The 21,528-nt window shown below is 35.7% G+C and overlaps 1 protein-coding gene across 1 annotated transcript in view; it reads right to left on the bottom strand.

Moving 5' to 3' along the window:
* The window catches only part of FRMD3 (FERM domain containing 3), a 116,558-nt gene that overhangs the window by 20,491 nt on the left and 74,539 nt on the right, over nucleotides 1-21,528 (bottom strand). Inside the window, exons 5-13 of the mRNA XM_072404099.1 lie at nucleotides 12,127-12,224; nucleotides 10,987-11,110; nucleotides 10,407-10,494; nucleotides 9,381-9,469; nucleotides 6,690-6,753; nucleotides 4,774-4,862; nucleotides 4,493-4,567; nucleotides 1,947-2,015; nucleotides 1,319-1,449 (exon numbers count right to left, since the gene is read on the bottom strand). Coding sequence (XP_072260200.1) covers nucleotides 1,319-1,449; nucleotides 1,947-2,015; nucleotides 4,493-4,567; nucleotides 4,774-4,862; nucleotides 6,690-6,753; nucleotides 9,381-9,469; nucleotides 10,407-10,494; nucleotides 10,987-11,110; nucleotides 12,127-12,224 — 827 coding nt within the window. The remainder of the gene's footprint in view (nucleotides 1-1,318; nucleotides 1,450-1,946; nucleotides 2,016-4,492; nucleotides 4,568-4,773; nucleotides 4,863-6,689; nucleotides 6,754-9,380; nucleotides 9,470-10,406; nucleotides 10,495-10,986; nucleotides 11,111-12,126; nucleotides 12,225-21,528) is intronic.

The raw sequence follows: 21,528 nt of genomic DNA, 5'->3' as shown, positions 1-21,528 counted from the left end.
TGAGGGCAGCCACATTACCTTGTTTCACATGGTATTTGCTTGCACTGTTGGATGGATAAGGATAGTGGAGCTTCACTTCATGCATTAAGCTAAGTGAAATATCCCAAGCAAGGGGATAGTTAACTCTGCTAAGTGAGCAGTTTAAATCCCCTCATAAATAGTTGACATAGAATGAATAAAACAAATAGGCTCTCCTGGATGGCTAATAAAAATATTTTTTTTTTTTTAGATTTGATATTTCTCTGTAGTGTTCCTCTAGAATTTCTTTCTAAAGTTCCTACAGATTCTAGAGGAACACTACAGAGAAACATCAAATCTAAAAAATGAAAATATCAAAGTATTGAAGGTATCTAAAGTGACACATGTAGAAATGCTTTTATTTATTAATTGCAGTAATAATTTAATGGGTTTGATTTATTAAAGCTCTCCAAGACTGGAGAAGATACACTATCATGGGGCAACCTGGGTGATTTCAGTATTGATTTCCAGTAAACCTGGAATGGATTTCTTAAAATAATTTGCTAATTTTTGGCAAATGTTTGAACCCTGGACCAGATCCAAGTTTGCAGGATCACCCAGGTTCACCCATGATAGTCTATCTTCTCCAGTCTTCCAGACCTTTCATAAATCAGGTCCAAGTGTGTACTAAGAGTAAACTATATTTCCTTATTGTGTCTATAACCAAAATTCAAATAGTTTTGTGACCAGTTTGTACATTTTTTTATGAAAATTTTTTTTAGTATTAGGAAGGTCTCCCTTTTAGATTATGAGGAATGTTGTATAATATAAATATTTCACTAGAGCAAACTTGAGATGGCAGCTGTATAAAACACACAGCATATGCAGCTGCTGAATTCTCTCCTATGTGGCATCAACAGACGTTTCTCATACAATCAATACATAACCACGTGCCTCTTGAAAATATTGAGAGCCCTCCACTGACCAATGTCTAGTGATTGAACTACAGCAGGGTCTATGCTTTTTCAAATTATTTTAATTGCTCCAAGTACTTAGCACGCCTGCAGGCAATTTGCATAAAGTGGCTCTACATATGAATGGCACTTTAGCTAAAATAACACCCGACTCTCATACCTCAGATATCTGTGAACCACAATAAACAAAAAAAAGGGAAAATGAACTATGGCTCTATTAGAAGAGTTTATGGAGAACATGAAATATCAGCCTTTGGAATTATCTGTATCACTCCACTCCACTATCTGCAGTTCCATCACTCTGTATAAAGTCACATGATGAATTTTAAATAAAAAACGAAATACAATTAATAAAAAGAGATTATAAATAGTTAGCAATCATTTACCTTCTTCTGTTGATGCTACTTCCTCTTCATCCTCCTCACTTGGAGATGGGATGAGAGGCTGCAGTGGTTCCATGTTGATGATTAGTTGCTTGTTTAGGGAGTATGAGCTGCGACTGTGTGGTATTAATGACCTGAATGGTAAATGAGGGAGAATAACAGGTTGTATGTAATGAACAGCGCTGCGTAATATGTTGGCGCCATATAAATCCTGTTTATTAATAATAATAATAATAATAATACCATGTAGTCCTTAGTAAGTGTCTACAGAGGAAGCATTGTGTATATGCATGACAATGGCCATATATGTAATGGTTTTCCATAAAGTAAAACATAAGGACAACCAGAATCTACTAATCATTTAATGAAGAAATATTAAAAAAGTTTTTAAAACCCACTATACTTTAAAAGGCAGACCTACTTCCATTGCTATACAAACTAAATTTGAACAAACCATTTTAAAACACAAACTGTAATTCATTGGTACCACTAATATGTCAGACACTTGCCTGTTAACTGAACAAATGCATGTGATCTTGTAACAATTGTAATTTTCAACCCTGAAATTGTCCTCCTATTCATAACAGACACAGATGATAACAGGTAGGTCATAAAAAGTATCTTGAATTACCTGTGGACTTCTGGAGGATCCCTTTGAATTTTCGAGCTGGCATCAACAACTTCTTTTGCAACTTTTCCACTGATTTGAGAGAAAAAAATACACTAAATGCATTTCCAATATATGTATTATACTTATTGTTATAGTTTAGGAAATCAATGCAACCTACAATTGTGATAGACTTTGATAGTTAAAGATAACTGATACAAAGCAAGCCTACCATGGCATAGTATGAATTAAAATGATCATTGATTTTAATCAGAGAACAGTAAATGTTTATAGAGGATTAGAAAAAAATCTAACACCCAGATGCTAGGTAGATAGCTAATGATCATTGGATACTCTTTAGCTGCAACACAGGTAACAGCTAGGAACATGTTTCCTGCACACGTAGAAAACTCCTTTAATTATGTAAGTGATAATATGGAGTATGAGTATATGCATTATAATTTTTAGCTGCTTTGCTAGTGTTTCCTATGTGAGATAACACTTACCACAGAAAAATCCTTCTACTGAGATCAACAGGAACTGTGGATAAAAGATCTGTCTGCCATCGATAGTTGAAGGGAAATATTTGCCATTAATTTATTAACACGTTGTTAACATATATAGCTCAGCCTCTGGTTTAAAGACAGCCAAACACATTGCTGAAATACATACAGTTAGGTCTGAGGACAGAGACAACAACTTTTTTCTAAGTTTGGTTCTGTACATTACCACAATTATTTTTAAATAAAACAACTCTAATGTAGTTGAACTGCAGACTTATAGCTTTATTCCAGTGGGTTGAACAAAAAGATTGCATAAAAATTTAAAGAACTAACGCCTTTTTTTTACACAATCACTTCATTTTAGGGGCTCAAAAGTAATTGGACAAATTAAAAAGCTGAACATATAATGTTAATTTCTAATACTAGGTTAAAAACCATTTGCAGGCAATGACAGCCTGTAGTCTTGAGCTCATGGACATCACCAGATGCTGGCTTTCCACCTTTTAATGCTTTGTAAGGCCTTTACTGCAGCCGCTTTAAGTTGCTGTTTGTTTGTGGGCCTTTCTGTCCGAAGTTTATTCTTTAACAAGTGAATTGCATGCTTATTATGAAACACCTCCCAATCAATTTGGCTGGACTTGTGTCACATCATGGATAAATACTAGTGTCCCACTGGCAGCCATGCACGCCCAAGCCATCACACTGCCTCCACCATGTTTTACAGATTATGTGGTATGCTTTGGATCATGAGATGTTCCAAACCTTCTCCATACTTTTTTCTTGCCATCATTCTGGTAAAGGTTGATCTTAGTTTCATCTGTCCAAAGAATGTTTTTCCAGAACTGTGCTAGCTTTTTTAGATGTTTTTTTTTTTTTAGCAAAGTCCAATCTAGCCTCCTATTCTTGAGGCTTATGAGTGGCTTGCACCTTGCAGTGCACCCTCTGTATTTACTTTCATGCAGTCTTCTCTTTATAGTAGACTTGGATATCGATACGCCTACTTCCTGGAGAGTGTTGTTCACTTGGTTGGCTGTTTTGAAGGGGTTTCTCTTCACCATGGAAATGATTCGGCAATCATCTACCACTGTTGTCTTCCGAGGACGTGCAGGTCTTTTGGTGTTGCTGAGTTCACCATTGCTTTGTTTCTTTCTCATGATGTACCAAACTGTAGATTTTGCCACTCCTAATACTGTAGCAATTTCTCGAATGAGTTTTCTGTTTTTGCAGCTTAAGGATGGCTTGTTTCACCTGCATGGAGAGCTCCTTTGACCGCATGTTGTCTGTTCACAGCAAAATCTTCCACATACAAGCACAACCCCCCCCCAAATCAACTCCGGGCCTTTTATCTGCTTAAATGATAATGACATAACGAATTGCCCACACCAGCCCATGAAAAAGCCTTTGAGTCAATTGTCCAATTACTTTTGAGCCCCTAAAATGAAGTGATTGTGTAAAACAAAAGGAATTAGTTCATCACATTTTTAAGCAATCTTTTTGCTCAACCCAGTGAGTTAAACCTGAAAGTTTGCAGTTCAACTGCATCTGAGCTGTTTCATATAAAATGAATTGTGGTAATGTACAGAACCAAAAATAGAAAAAAGTTGTTTCTGTCCAAATATTTAGGGACCTAACTGTACCTGTATCTTCAGTATATTTAGCTGTTTACCTACATTCTGATCATTATAGCTTTAAATTGATAATTTTGTTATGCTGTCATCTAGTGATCAAATTGTAATGTGCCATGGAGCCATTCTCTGATGTGCATTTATCAAAATAATGGACATGGCAGTAAAGCTGTGACAGTCAAAAAGTGCTATAAAAAATGGTTGATAATTCAGCATCAGTAACACAGTGTGATAGATTATGCAATAAAAGGCTTCTTGGCTTAAATGGAACAATAAATGATTGAAGAAAATCAAGTGGAGGTTGCCGATACATAAAAGAATGCATAAGAAAAGCCAGAGGGTCTCAGTGTAGATTTTTTATGTAAATGTAGCTTGGGATTAATTATGTGGAAAAATAAAAATGTAAGGACAGACTATTTATTTAGTCATGAAAAGAACTTACCAGTATCGATATCGACTTCCTTTAAAAAATATATTGCTGCTTGTCATTGTCTTTACTTGGCTGGATTTTGCATACCTAAAGGTTGAAGACAAAGATGAACAATGGAGAGAAGATTTCAACTTACTGAAAATAAACTGCTTTAACAAAAGTGATCTTAAACCTTGCAAAACCCAAATATTTGGATGGCTTTCTTTTTCCTTTAAAATGATTGTATTTTTCTGCTGAGCAGGTTTCTGGATATGCAGTTTCAGTTATAGTCATAAGGAACATGCTGTACTCACTTGTAAAAGGCCTGATTTTCGACACCACATTTCCAGAGATGTTTGCAGGCGGCTGGTGTTGAGGTATGATAGGTTAAAACTGTTTTTTTCTGGAGATCATAGAAAGACAGTTAGAAAAAATTGCTGGTATGGTATGCAACTTCTTGGGTGTACATGATTTAAAAATGTAATCCGTCAATAAATTTTAACATACCTACTAAGCAAATATCAGTTGCTTTCTAAGTATAACAAAAAAAAATTCATTCAGCAAAGAAAGACCTCAAATAATCTAATTTTGATGCACTGATAATGATGCAATTAAAATTCAGATTTTCTGTTTGTGCTTGGCAGCTCATACACTGGCATGACTTTTGTAATATTCATTAATCGGGAGGTAATATACAGACAGCCCTGTTTGTACAGGTGTATGATTACAGAGAGATACAGGAACTGAACAAACAGAGTGGATGCAGAAGAAAGACACTATGTTTGCGCAGTTGTAATGAATCCCTCTGTGATGTTCTAATGAATAACATTTTTATACAGAATGGCATGTTAAATAACATTGCTACTGACCACCAAATGTGGTAACGGGAAGGGGGTAATTAAACAGCATTGCTACTAACTACTAGTATAGAGAGGGTAATCACTGCTCCAAACATCAATGCTGGGGGTTATTATTATGGTAACTGGGGGGTTATTATTAGGCCACAGACAGTAAAGATTGTGGTTATTATTGAGGCCACTGTAATGAATGAATAATGAATGCTAGGGGGTATAATTGTGCCCAAACATATGCAGCTATCGTGCCTCCTTCTTGAAGTGTTGGAGGCTGCACTCGAGGCCCGCTATAATTTTTAAGTTTACTATCACTGCTCTAGGTCTTTATGGGTTTATTTACTATCATTACAGGATATTTTAGGGTAGCTAGTAACTATGTAAAAAGCACATGGGACAAACTCAAATTTAACCTCCCTAGTGGTTCATTTCTTTCTGGTTTTATATGTCTAAAAGCGGTACATTGTTACATTATTTTACAGTATAATATAATGGTATGAGTATAATAAAGTTTGAAACACAATCGTGGCTGGGAAGGGGAGCAGAAGTTGCTGAGTGAATTACTTTGACAACTTCAGTCATTTTCTTATCAATTTTTTAGGGATTAATCTCTTCACACTGCTTGCAACCATATAGGTCAGTGCAGGCTTGTTCACTTACTTTGTCAAAAATATGTACTATTTTAATGTACATAGCTTTGCCAAAGGGTTATTTGAAAACCAGCTGGGTCTAGGTCCAGAAGTTAGAATAAACCTTTCCTAAAAATTAAGGATATGTAATATAATGTCCATGACCTCTTTCTGAGATTACATGTTGCATGACTGTCATATTGACCCACTGGCTTTAGTGAGGAGGTAAAGATCATTCCAAGGTAATATATAGAGAAATGCCTGCTTTCACAGTTTTTTGTTCTCACTAAGTTAATATTACCAACATGACACACACAGCTTGCACTACATGCACTGTCTATTAAAAATGACTAGTCTGCTCCGCAGAAAATGACAATTTAGGGCATACTGCAATTTTTGGAGAGCAACAAACATCATGGTGCACTAAGGGTTGTTGCAGTATAGGTGCATTATGGAGGTATACTGGATGGGCATTCAGAATGTCATTTTACTATCACCACATGTGCAAATAAGCCCTAACCCTCTCATATTAACATTTAACATTCACCTTGCTGCATAGTGGACTTTTTCCAGTGTTGGCAGAAAATAGTTTATTATATTAGCTGATCTATTTGTACAGTGACAGTGCCGAAATGCTGCAACTGGACTTTGTTTTAAGGTAACAGGTGTGTTCTAAGGGCAACATTTTTAGCACACAGGAGTTCATTTCAGAAAGGAGACAGTGCACATGGTGAAACAGATTGTTCTTACCTCCTTCTGCATTACAACAACATAAAATGTCTTCCCATCAAATCTCATTTTGCAGACGTCTGGCCTGCAAAAGAAAATAGATTATTGTGAGGCACAGAGAAAACTCATTTATAAAAATAACCCTTATGTCTCTCTTCAAGAAACCAAGCTTTTTGACACTGACTTAAATGTGTATTCCATGAAATTGTAAATACACCTTACTAGAAACTAATAAACAAGCAAACATTACATCTTGATCTACTTGATTGGATGGTATACAAAATGAACATAATATATTCATAATAATAATATCAATATTAATAGTGGTATAAAAATTAACAAAAAGCAAATGCAGATTTACCACTAATTTCTATAGGATTAGCTGGCCCAGCAAATCCATGCCAAGAGCGGATTGTTGGAATGTTAAAAATAGTCTATGAACCCCAACACTGTATTATGGGATCTTCAGGTATGTATATCTAAACTTGGAATCAAAGGCTGTGTACACACGTTCAATGGTTCTCGTTCGATATTTGGCTCAGGGCCGATATCAGAAGAGAATCTGGTGTACAATGCCTGTCTTCCATTGTCCAAACGACCGTCCTGGCAGATCCACAGCCGAAGAACGATCCTGATGGAAGCGAAGGGGGAGAGCATGCAGCGGAGTGCCCTCCATCGTTCTTCCCCTACCCTCTCCATAGAGCTGAACGGTGCTGTATGTACAGCACTCGTTAATGCATCATGCAGTTCTTAGTCGTTGGAAAGGATTGTGAAAGATCGTTTCTAGCGACAATTATTGCACGTGTGTATGTAGCTAAAGTGTATGCACAAGCAACCTGAAAGAAATTAAATCATTTAAAGCTGAATTGGAGGTGTGCAAGGCCTTTGTTGTTCAAAAAGAACATTAACCTCCCCTCAGGGTAGAAAAAAGTTGCTAAAAGTGGTAACCCCGAGTCACACTCGGGGTTGGAACACCTATGGAAGGTTAGTAAATAGAGCGCTTACCTGATCCGCCGGGGTCCCGCGCCATCCAGCGCCGCAATCTCCATCTTCTTTCCTCTTCTGCATCTGATAAATAACCGGGGGAGTTCCCAGTGACGTTGGTGCGTGTGCACATCCCGGCCGGGCGGGGCGGGAAATTCAAAATCCATTTGTATTGCACTCAATACAAAATAACTGTATTGAATGCAATACATTGGATTTTTATGTGTAGAAGCACTACATTGTTTTCAAGAACATTTATTTTATAGTATATATAATAGTATGAGTATAATCTGTATTTTTTTTTTTTATTTAAAAAAAATATATATATATTTTTTTAAATATATAGATTTTTAATTTATTCAATTTATTGTTTTTAAATTACTTTGTGTTTCAAACTTTATTATACTCATACTACTATATTATACTGTAAAATAAATTTTCATGAAAAACAATGTACTGCTTTTAGACATAAAAAACCAGAAAGAAATGAACCGCTGGGGAGGTTAAAGGAAGACTATAGTTTGACATGGAAAATATTGGCAAAGACCAGGCTTCTGAAACAAAGGGGTTGATTAACCTCCCTAGAGGTAACCCTGAGTGTGACTTGGGGTAGAAAAATGTTCCTAAAAGTGGTAAACCTGAGTCAAACTCGGGGTATGTAAACCTTTGGGAAGGTTAGTAAATAGATCGCTTACCCGATCCGCCACATCCCGCGCCATCCATTGCCGCAATCTCCGTCTTCTTTCTTCTTCCTCCGGCCGTCTTCTGCATCCAGTGAGTCACCGGGGAGTTCCCGGTGACGTCGGTGCGTGTGTATGTTGCCGACGGGGCGTGAAATTCAAAATCCATTTGTTTTGCATTCAATACAAAATAACTGTATTGAATGCAATACATTGGATTTATATGTGTAAAAGCAGTACATTGTTTTCAAAAACATTTATTTTACAGTATATATATTAGTATGAGTATAATGTGTATTTAAAAAAAAAGAAAAAAGAAAAAAAATTAAAAATTTTTTTTTAAATATATATTTTAATTTATTCAATTTATTGTTTTTACATGATTTTGTGTTTCAAACTTTATTATACTCATACTAATAAAATATACTGTAAAATAAATGTACTACTTTTAGACATACAAAAACGGAAAGAAATGAACCGCTAGGGAGGTTAACAGAACTTTTAGTCATAAAATTTTACCTGCTTAATGAATTGAATTGAAATGTGGAAAGGGTTTCCTAAAATCATTTCAAATGTTTTCAATCCTGCACCAGATCTATTCCAGTTTTTTTTTGGGTCACCCAGGTTTACTGATGAAAATGTATCCTCCCCAGTCTTGGAAAGCATTAATAAATCAGGCCCAATGTAACAACTCTGCTCCAGAGTGTGAGACAATGTCTTTCTTGGCTCAAAAGAAGTGGGATAAATTACACAATACATTATTTAACCCAGAAGTTTAAGGATACCCATGTCATGAAAACCCATTTATTCTGTACTTTCTGTTCAAACTGCAAGGAAGGAGGAGTATTATCCAGTTAGGGAAGTCTAATATGATTTTTTAGACCACATAAAGATTCCAAAATTGACATTGAAACACAGATTAAAGTTCTAAGCATTACTCCCATACAATCATCTCTCACAGTTTTTTTACATACAGTTTTCTCTTCTGGCTTACTTTTAACAAAAATCATGTCTTTAAAGTTAATAAACAGCAATGAAATGTAATTACCATCGTATTAAGTGTATTCTCTTATTTCCCTGGAAAACGACAAACCCTGCAGCAGTGAATCCTAGAAATGTTGTGGTCCCTGTTGAGTCCTTTAAACAACAAAGATAATACAAGGTTTAATAAAAGTACATTTGCCACTTAGCTAAATTAGCATGTATCAGTGCTCTTGTTTAAAGGTGCTTCTGACCCCTTGCTGACTTGCACATAACCACCTACTATATAAGCTGCTTTTGCATTCTATTATTTGTACAGAGGAAAGCCACATGGAGTGAAAAAAGCCAATCGAAACCTTAAATGTTATTAAAAAATACATTTTCCACTCCATGTCCATACAATTTAAATGGTGTGAAAGCTGTCACTTTAAATATGTTATAAAATACAATAATAAATAATAATCCTGTACCACAAAATACTTTTCAAGGTAATGTAAATGTAGATTCATTTATAAAAACGTTTTTTCCCCTGAACAATAGATCTTTGTAACATAAAATGAATGTGCTAGTTTTTCTTATCTATGGAAACTAAACCTGGTTATAAAAACAAAAAGCTTGAAGTAACAATGACTTTCATCAATATCATTACCAAGAACTGTTTGTACTACCCAACATGCTACATCACATTTAGGCAAAACGGTGTAAAATATTTTTAAACCTGGTTGCTGGCTGCAACCTACAATGCAAAACAGGCAGTTCTTCGTTTAAGGAACAACTTTATAAATAATGCCTAAGGTAACAAAGTAACAAGCATAACTAAGATGAACTACAATGGGCAACAAACCCAAAACACATTGGAAATAAACTTTACACAAATGATTGACACACTCATTGTGTAGTGCACAAAATCACTTAATTTCTTTGAGCACATCTTATTAGCTACACAGAGCTAGTAGTAATAATTCATGCGCTCTTGTACCTAGCATGTTTTCTATTTAAATTCTATTACTCCATCGGTCACACAGTTCAAGTGTGAAATTGCTGATCAGAGGGCAGCAGTATATGGACAGTGGACTAGGAACAGCTGCGGTACCTTGCATGGATGAGGGTCAACGCCGTACGTTTCCAGGGAATGTGCTTTCAACAGCAAATTAAATTCTGCAACAGCTGGGCTCTGACCTCTGAAATGGCATAAGAGGAGAAAAAAGAGGTCATTTTTTTTTTTACACGATAAGCAAAACATGCCCTGAGAAATTAAATTTTCTCTATACCCCCACTCAAAGGAAGCAGTAATGACATTCACAAAATGTGCTGATATGTATGTTTGTTCATAAGTTGTGAATACTTCAATACAAAAAATGTGATACATTGGGGTTTACATTTACTAAAAGAGTTTAGATTGTTCACTCAATATATAAATATGTGAGGGTATCCCTAATACCAGTGGATGGATTTGGCCAAACTGTCCACCTGTAAGTTAAATTCTTGAGTAGATAGATACTTTTAAAGCAATGAAAACTTGGGGAGAATCAATAAACTAGAGCAATAAAATGTCAATGTTGATCAGAAATATCTTTCAAAAAACAAAGTATTCAAAATATAAAGACAATAATGAAGAAAACTGGCTTAATACAGACTCAAAGTATTGTCATCTTCAGCAAGTTATAACATACCTGAGTTCACTTTTATGAATTTCCACAATTTTCCTTTCCAGCTTCTGCGACTGCTTAGGGAAAATCTTGAAATCACAGATGTAATTATCTGGATGTTCTTCAGGATCATAATCACCAATCTCAGCTGCAAAGGCCATATTCAGTTATTTCAAAGCTTATGGAAAGATAGCAATCATTTAAGTTTACAAGAATAGAGGACCCAGAGAGGCTTTGGGGGACCCACAAAGGTTCCAGTACTTGAATCAGGGTTAGAAGTCAGAATAATAAATTAATTAAATCAGGTAACAGAGGCCCTGAAGTAGAAAGTCCTTGTATCTAGACACATCACTGGACCAATACCACAGGTAATACAATTCACCCCCTGCATTCCCTTACCCCTAAATACATAAACATCAATAGGACTGTTTACGTAATTTAGCCTGGAAGACAACACGCTGGTGCACTTCTTTTAGTGGCTGCATACCTGTATAATCACACCACAGAGATCAAGATGTGTCCCCTCATATATATAAAACCCATCATTCATCATCTTCAAAGTTGTATGCAACAATTAACAAACAGCAACAATTTAGTGTCAGGGGCATATAATACATGAAGAACTGTAAGTAGGATTGTAAAGGAAGATATTTTTGAATTCTCCCCGACTTCCTTTGCATTAGTGCCCAAATAATTATCATCAACTACTATTTTTAAACCTCCCATATTCCTACAGTCCTATACTTTTAGTGACAGAACCATTCCAACATCCGCATTTCAGAACAGAAGCAGGTACAAACTTTGTTACTAGTCCTGGCAGCTACTCATATTGATGTATAAAAGAAAAAGAGGGGTCGCACACCCTATATACATGTCAGAGTCAAAACTATATTAGCCTGAGGTGAAACAGGCTGAGCATGAAGCAGGAATATTGAAACATGTTCACCCTCTAGTAAAGCCTAATTGTAGAGTCACCGGCTCTATAATTACCTGGGAGCAAATACCTTTTGAGATTGACAGTGTGCGGCCTGTCATTTATGAGTAAAAGTTTGCAGACAAATTTTTAATGGCCTAAAATTTTACATATATGCTAGTAAATGATAAATAATATACTAAGTTGTAACTTGTGGTGCATAATAACATAACAAAAAAAACTGTACTTACCTTGAACAATACAAGCACCCAGGAAAGCAGCATCTGCAAAGGAGCATAGAAGGCGTCCATGGAAGATATCCCTCTTAATTTGTAGGTACAGAAGATACCTATTAGGTAAATAGAACACATTTTTAAGCATATGTTTTCAAACATTGTCATGTTAATGATGTCTTTGTTGTCTTCCTGTATACGATTGTGGGATTTGTTAAAGAAAACGGTGATAACAGATTTATGGGCATTGGCAACGCTGGCCTTCTTTTATAAAAAATGGTGGGTTTCCATGGGTCTCTAGATCTAGTATTCTGTGGGCAACTGGTAATTTCAGAAAAATATAAAAAATGGTAGTATGAAATTTGCTTTAAAACTTTCCATTGACCTAAGTGAGTGATCAGACAACTCTCAAAAACATAATATTGGCTAAGCAAACGTGTGCAAAAGTTGACCAAACATTCCAAGTGACGACCTTATCTTCAGGCAACAACAGCAAGTAGCCAGGTTAACTGAAATCAACTAAATCATATTTTCACAAAGAGTATGCCTCCTACAGTTCTAAAGAGTTGCTTACTTAGTGAGATACCCAAATCTCTAAACTGGCAATAATTACCATTCATACAATCTCCTTCAACTCTACCAACAACTCAGTGAAGACAAGGCAAGCTGTACCTGACTGCTCACAAAATGAATGGCTGATATAGTCCTTTTTTTTTTAATCTAGTTTCAGTAAACCTAAGGAGGAAGATTGTACAGTCAGGTTGTAATATGTTCAGTTTAGGAGTTCTGGTTGTAAATTTAGAGTACTAATAATAACTAATCAGTATACCAAATATATGCAAAGCAATATCTGTCCCTTGAACAGAAAAAGGTAACTGCATTTTCCATCCTGGGGCTCATGTAGATAGGCAAAGAAACAATGTAGACCAGCATTCTGCAAACATTTAACCCCAGAAGAACCCCTAAAATAATTATAAGGTCTCAGGGAACCCTTACTAAAACTAATTCAGTACGTAAAAGTGGAAAGATTCTATTACATTAGTGGCAGTAGGAAGAATGCAACCTTTACAGACAGTAAAAAAGGTAATTGGGTTATATTGGTAACACTGGATCTGAATGAACAATGTAGGTACGATCATAAAAACTGCTATCTGTCATAACTTGAGGAATCTAACAACTTTTAGAAGACCCCTGGTTCAGAATGACTATTTTGGACACAACATGATACACATCCCTATGCCCTATGATCAGAATCTAATCAGCATATATAAGCCCTTACAATGGGAAGTCTCAGGCAAGGTTAAATGATTTTCCACTTTAGCTGCTTGGCTGTGCTCCCAACTGGACACATACTGTATATGACATCAATTAATGGCACTATTCCATATAAAATTTTGAAACACATTTAAGAATTGGAGTTTTTTTTTTTGTTTTTTAATGACAGCTGTTGCATCAGTAATTCTATGCCTCCAGCTACTGTAAATCACAAGAAGCCTACTACAGTCTAATAAAACACATAAATACATTTTTTATCTGATAAGTCACAGAAGTGACAATTGTATGAACTGGGACATATTGCAGAAAATAAAATAGGAAAGCCAGGAGGAAAGCCAAACAAACAAGGGGAAAACCTGCAAACTCCTAAAAAACTATACCACACATATATGGCACCCCCGGTGCTAAACTCAGTAAGATTATTATGCTGTTCATCTAGAGTAAACCTTCTTCTTTGTACTTGGAAACCAATTCTAAATTTTACCTGGGGAGTATTGCTAAACTGGAAACATTACAGATACACGAGTGGATGTCAACAGTATTGACTCTTCTATCCACCATTCCAAGAAAATTCTCCTTTTTCAACACTGGCAATCTGTGGGATACAGAACCTAAAAATTTTCAAGCTGTTTGTTAGTTAGGAAAGCTACTGAAGATTTGTATGAGTTACCATCACAGTACTAAGAAACCTAAACTTACAAAGTGCTACCGGCAGTGCATAAAGAGAACCAAAACATAAAAAGCCTATCCAAATAAATTGCATGTGCCAATAACACAGCATTGAAGGGGAATCCAGATGTTAATGAAGAATTGGGATAAAGGGGATACAAAAATAGAGAAAGAGCAATTAGCAGAAATAATGCTGCTGCTAAGCTTTTAGACTATAAATATGTTTAGTGCACATTAACAGTCTAAAGAGCCTATTGTCCTAAAATGTTACCAAATAATACAACATAAGTAAATCGCTTACTGAAACAGTTTTGTCAACCAATATTTGTTTTACTTTTCAGAAGAAGATACTTTGTTTCTTTTTTTTTAAAAAGCAATAAAGAGGAGATATGGCTTATCGCATAAAACAATCACTTTTCTTTCCTAAATTAATCTATAACTCAAACAACCAGCTAGGGAATACTGCTCCTCCTAGACAATGTACAGGATTAAAAAACGCAAGGCTTACACTAATCACCATTTCATTATAGCAGCTAAAACTATATAAATATCAGTGCATTAAGTAAAAAAGATAATGTAAACACTGTATTGTCTATAACAAATATGCAGGATTGTTAACATACAGACAAATCATATAAATGAAGACAGTTATGCAGCTTTCAGATCGACAAGTGGAGTCACAGTACAATCAGAAAAAAATGATCTCAGCCTTCCAAACTAATATTATGTATTATACTATTATTATTTTTTTAAAGCAGACCAAAAACAAATGTTATACTTTACATAAAGGATAGACAACCCTTTTATGTAAATTAAAAATATTCTTCTTTTAACTGCAACATCCTTTTTTTATATACAAAAAAAGCCAAAGACCCCCCCCCCCTTTATTTATTTATCCCAGGTTGTTGCTTTTTGGAAATGATATTTACAGTCATTCTATGACCAGTGTAAATGGAATTTGTAGTTTGCAAATTTTCTTTAAACACAATAATTGGTTATAATTAGAAAGAATGTGAAACACTAACTCTTTTAAAAAATATATATATATATATATATATATATATATATATATATATATATATATATATATATTAAAAATGTGGTTTAGCTGTTATCAAAGTTCATTGTTTTGAAAGAGCAAGTAGTCCAGTACAGTTTTCAATGCTGGGATTAGATTTACTTTCAGGAATTAATTTGTTTACAGATATATTGTTCATACTAGCATTCAGGGTTTGCATCAGGAAAATGTCTAGAAGTGAAAGTTCTTTACATTGTAATGAGACAATTTATTCTGGTATTCAGGGGTTGAATTTATCTGGCTGTACATTTGGGGGAAAAAAGGGGGGACTGAGTCTTCGTCCCACTTTTATTTACTTTAATACTTTATAACTATAACTTTACAAATAATTCAGTTGCATTCGGCTATTTTAATGGAAGTTATTTTTTTTACAGCAAACAATGCATAATGATGAATGAATGAATGATGATTAAGTCATGAACTGGATCATTCTTGCTATAATATGTACGATATGAACATTGAACAAAACCTCAAAGTGTGTGGTGGTAATAGGGAAGTGTCGCTGAACACAATGCCATTCTCACTTGTCAACATTCAGATCAGTTAGATAGGTCAGAATAAAATCTTACATATAGGATTGGCAGTATATTTGACAAAAAACAGGATATAGTGCATCTTAGCAGGAATGCAGAGTTATATCAAACTCCAACAACTTCTAACCAGTCCCAATTTTAAAAAGTCATGTCCTGGTCCGCAACTTTAAAATATATAACTGTAAGGATGGACTGTTGACCCAAATGTGATCTGCTTAAAGACAATCTTCATACAACTTTAATCAAATTAATTGCAAAGGAATTAGATTTCTTTCCCATGGTTACTTGAGAATTGTGTATTGTGTAGAACACAATACACATCAGTTAGCCACAAAACACAATTATATCACAAGGTCAAAAAAGACAGAAATACACATTAGACCTCTTAGGAGAACAATATATGATAAACCTGCCAAGTCTGGTCTCTTTTAGTGTAATATTTAATAATAGGAAATCATATGCTGTTTCAAAGATTGTACAGCCTTGTCCCCTGGAAGGATGGAATTACCTAGGTGTGATTGCTTGGCATAATAAAATACCTTCAACATATCCACAAACACACCTCAGAACTTTTGATTGGGTGGGGAAAACTGGAAAGACCTACCTAGAAGCCAGGTAAAAGCATTTCTTGTTTTTAAGTAGAGTCAATAAGGATTATAAGGGGTCATTACATGAGAGCCAGTGACTCCAACTCAGCAACTTCATCTGTAAATAATATTGTCATGCTTGGGAAGACATAGCCTCTAGAGGGCACTACAGCTTGTACAAAAATACTAGAAGCCCTGGGAAGGGCCAAGGAGCAGAGTCTAAGAAGTAACCAGGTCTTCTCCAGAGCCTCTAGTGGTGAGGATGTTGTGCTGCTAGTTACTGCCTGGTTGCGGTCCTTTGGCACACCAGGGTGGGCAGGATGATACGTGGTACCAAATCACAAGGCGGAATAATTATCAACACAGGAGACACAGGAAGCGATAGAAGGCACAGGTGACACAGGAATAACCAGACAGAGAAGAACACTGGAACAGCACAAGGGAATAGGCTGGGAAACAACAGACTGGGCAACAAGGAGCTAACACAGAAGCTGGACAGGGAAAGCACTGAATTAACCAGCAGGTGTAGTGAAAATGCTCAGGAGAGCTAGGAGGCATGATGCACGAACGCTGAGTGCTGTGTCAGAGCTAGCTGAATTTCCAGGTGTGAATAACAGGCTATTTCCTGATTGGCCGGCAGGTTGGACAAAACTGATTAAAACCTGGGAGAGCAGGCACATCCAGGGTTAGAACTGCCTGCATGCGCAGAAGAGAGGAGCCAGTGCTTTAGTGAGGAAGAGGTAAATGTGACAAGTATTTGCAGTTTTTTATTATTATTAATAAAAACATATTTCAAAATCATGAAAGTATTATTTAAACCAAAATGTTTCTTTTGTAGAAAATAATGGGTACGCTATAATGTAATCACTGCCCCATCAGTATGAATTGCCATCACTTAATATTAGTAAGTAGTAAGTAAAGCTAGTAGAGAGGAGGTCTCTTTGAAGATAAGGAGTTGCCAAGAGAACTCATATGGAAGATGTCCCATCTATTTTTGTTCTGGTGACAACTTTTGACCTCTCAAACATTTATCTGTTATAAAGTGATATAAACACTTCACTGTTCCATGTAACCAAGGAATGTGATAACAACAATATACAATACTAAAGCTCCATCTTCAAGTCAGCACTTTATTGGATGTAAGCGGTTGTATCTCATAAAACTTATTTCAAAAATTGTTTAATATTGGAGTAACAGCATTGCCATACAAGGGCCAAAACTAAATAATGAACAATAAGATTTTTGAACAAGATATCCTTGTAGACCACTATAGTCAAGAACCTTTTTAGGTTTCATTTTTTCCCCAGCTTTTATTATTAGTCTCCTTAGAGATATCCTCATCTTAAAACATTGTAAAACTAAACATACACATCCTCTATTTCTGCTTCGAAGTTAAGCGTATGAATGGGAAACAAGCAAGTTACTAGAATAGCTTGGTAACACTGCTTTATTAGGCGTTTCTTCTTTTGTCACACTATAGTTCAAAATAACATTTTGACAGGAGCATCAAGAGCATCAGAGATTTAGCATGTAAAACAAATGATTCAAAGTGAAAAGATGATGAGCAGGTGGCAGACTAATAGCACCATTACCTTTTGCCTTGTCTGTTTGTAAATTGTTTATGCTTCAACAAAAGCATATTAGGAAATGACTCATGCTTTTACTGGCTTAATAACAACATGACTGTTATTACGTGGACCGCAGAACACATTATTGGAGTCAGTGACTTGAATTTTTCCTTTGCTTTGGCTGTCTATGGGGTTTTTTAAGGGTATATCTTAAAGTTTAGAGGGCAGCTAGAGTTCACATTTTTATTCTGCATGGCTCCCATTGAGTAGATTCATACTTACTTCCTGTACTGACAATTGTTAACCGAACAGCAATACAAATGTGACAATGAGAGTTTTTAAAATTTCCATTACTGTCTAGTTTTCCTTTGGTGGGATTGTAGAAATGTCTTTAATAGAAATTTGCGAAAATCTCTTCATGGAGACATAGATGATAGAAAAATAAAACCTCCCAGATGTTCAAAACATTTCCCACCCAATAAAAAATAAAACAAATTGTATTAGCTTGGACTGGACTTGAAGACTCCTAAAGGGAAAATGACTATAGTAAATTTGTTACTGAATCTATATACACCAGGAACACACAATTATATGCAAAGTGATTTAACAAAAAGCTTTCCCTCAAATATTATTCTGAATTCTAAAATACTATGTTTGACATGCATTATGCTTGAATTATTGCCGTCCCCTCCTCTATTACATTAATATATCCAGACTGGCACAAGTAGCCCAGGTCCATGATAAACGAGATAGGAATATTTGCAATTCAGCAACTGACACATTTTACACCTAAAAGAGACATTTTTTAACTTGCCCAAGCATGGCAGGGACACAGCCTCTTTGCAACGGGCACAGCGACACAACGGGCATCCCTCTTCCCTGTATGTTCACCTTACCTCTGCAACCTTGCAACTTTTTACAGTTTGACAGCCAATACTGAAATCAGCTGTGGAGTGGCAATTCCCTGTATATATGTGTCGCAAACGGTTACTAGGATTAGACATCATCACAGGAGTACAGATCATATCCTTCCCTAAACATAAACATACAGGCTATTCTCAATGGCTGAAGAGGAACACAGAGCTGCAGGGGAATGTGGGTAAGGTGACAATATTGGATTGAGAAAGGTCCTTTCTCAAGGCAGGGTCACTTTGCCCTGTATGAGCAGGATGACAGTGTCAATGATGGAACTTCTTAAACAGAGAAAAGCACTGAATGTTCATATTACACTATGGCAGCTGACTCTCTTTCACATACATACAGACATACATACTCCTCCATAACGTCTAAGGAAACAACTGAGACCTGATCACATCAGAACGGAAATTCAGACTTCTATATATGGGTTTTGGTAAATAAAAGCCTGAAAGGGTAAGTAGTTTCTTGAAAAAAAGTGTTGTTCTTTTGCAATATTATAGACGTATGATGATGATATTATGTTATAACAATATTATCTACAAACAGAAGACATTTTTTCATTACATTTACTGCTATTCTAGTAAAAACTACCACTCGTTCTTCATTTTACCTCCAGGAAGAAGCTGCAAATCTCTAAGATAAATATTATAGCTAAGAACATTACTGCCTTTATAAATGGAAATGTCTGTTTTATGCAGTTTTTTAAAAAAAAGATCTACTACACTATTTAATATAGACTTTTCTTGCTGGCTTAATCTCCTGTTAGATGTGGACATAATTAGACTGCTTCCTATAGCAGATTTGAGGGATGTTTCTCCCACGCAGCAAGAGGCAATAAATGGTAATAAGCAACTGGAAATTTATCTGAATAAGGTGCTATTATACATGCAGAAAAATATTTTCAATTAGGTCATCTTGCTTTCGTATCTCCAAGTTCAAAAGCATGTAACAGATGGATGCTTAAACTGACAGTATATAGCTGAATGGAGGGCTTCTTATTTCTTTTATATCATGAGAGAACGACATGTTTTTGCCAGCAGTTAATTAGGTCTGCCAGTCTGCACATTCCCCTCTCTCTGTTAATCAATGCTAAACAGGTTGCCAAAGCTTACTCTAGCTCTTCTTCTATAAAACTGGTAAATACACTCGTTTATTTACCCATATACCCAGTTTTATATGTTACAATCCTGTGCCTATTAGTTGTGTTTTGAACTAAAACAGCAACCTAACAAAACGCAAAGTCATTTTATACGCTTTACAATATGCAGCTGGTCACTCCAAATTGATTCTACATTCAGTGACTAGATACACTAATTATGGCATGCGAAACATGCACTATTTATTATTGTTATTACATAGTATTTAAATAGTGCCAACATATTACAAAGTCCCTAGTCGTGTCACTAGCTGTCTCTCAAAGAAGCTCACAATCTAATGTCCCTACCGTAGTCTTTTATGCAGTCTAAGGTCAATTTTGGGGGAAAGCCAATTAACCTAACTGCATGTTTTTGAAATGTGGGAGGAAACCTACACAGACATGGGGAGAATCTGCAAGCTCCATATGCAGATAGTGTCCTGGCCGAGATTAGAACCTGGGACTTAGTACTGCAAAAGCCAGAGTGCTAACAACTGAGCCACCATGCTGCCCTGCATATGCTACTATATGTTAAAATCAGTAATCAGCATGGAGCCTTTTAAGCAGATATTCTTTGTATAGAAGGCCAGTCAGGCCTTTGAGAAAGCAAAACTTGCAAAATGCAGGTCAAAAAAGAGATCGACTACAGGTCAGTGTAACTTGTCAATGAGTTCTGAATGATCTCTTGTTGTCAAATTGATGCCATCCATGGAAGCCCAAAGTGACCTGTGTAAGCAGTGTGATATTGAAGTGTTAGAAAAAAAAATTGTGTGCTGACAATCCTACCAAATTAGTATTTTTAGTCTTGACTTTAATCTTTTAAAAGGGAACTAAAGTCCACTTAACAAAGAGTGCTAAGGCTTTTTAATGACGAAGGGGACTGAGAATTCCCTCCCCTCAAAGCTGTTTTCAGTTCCCCCTCAGCTTTTAGTATAGTACACTGAGAAGAACATGGGCAGCTTAGTGTACACAGCCTTACCATGATTCTATGCCAGGATGAAATTACTCCCGTGCACATGAGCAGATGTTACATCATCTGTTTTGTGCAAAAAGCTAAAAGTTCCCAATATTTAAGCTAAAGTCCCAATATTTCTTTTATTACAGGTGTAGTTTAAAGATCACTTCATCCTTCTATATTCATGAAGGGTAGGAAAATGATAGGCTGACATTGGGTTGCAGCACTTCAGAACACTTTGCACCACATTATTAAATAATAGCCAGCGTGTTTGCTGACAATACATATACAGTATAGTCTTTGAAGCTTCTTTTAATCAACTATTAATAATCTGCCCTATAGAGACAGAACTGAGATGAGAGGGAATCTGAATCAGTCATCATAAATTCTACTACTAAGAAAGTAAACTCTTCTCGCAGGGCCTTGGCTCTTTTGAAGAGTCTGGCTATCAGAGTTTTTTTACATTTTCATACAGTACGTACTAATAATTTACATTCTCTTTGATTCTGCCTTTTATAAAGCTATAGAAAATCACTTAAATTCCTGTGAGTAACTAATACTTCACTGCTAAAAATAAACAGTTTAAAAGTAAAACATCAATGCTACAAGGTTTACTTATTTCCCAAATTCAGTGTGTTGTGAAAAAGAAACAGAATAAATAGTAATCTCCGCAAAACAAACATCAATTGCTCCAGTTTTGAA

The sequence above is a fragment of the Pyxicephalus adspersus genome, chromosome 3 (assembly GCF_032062135.1).
Source record: "Pyxicephalus adspersus chromosome 3, UCB_Pads_2.0, whole genome shotgun sequence".
NCBI lineage: Eukaryota > Metazoa > Chordata > Amphibia > Anura > Pyxicephalidae > Pyxicephalus > Pyxicephalus adspersus.
This window is presented reverse-complemented; position numbering and strand designations above follow the sequence as displayed.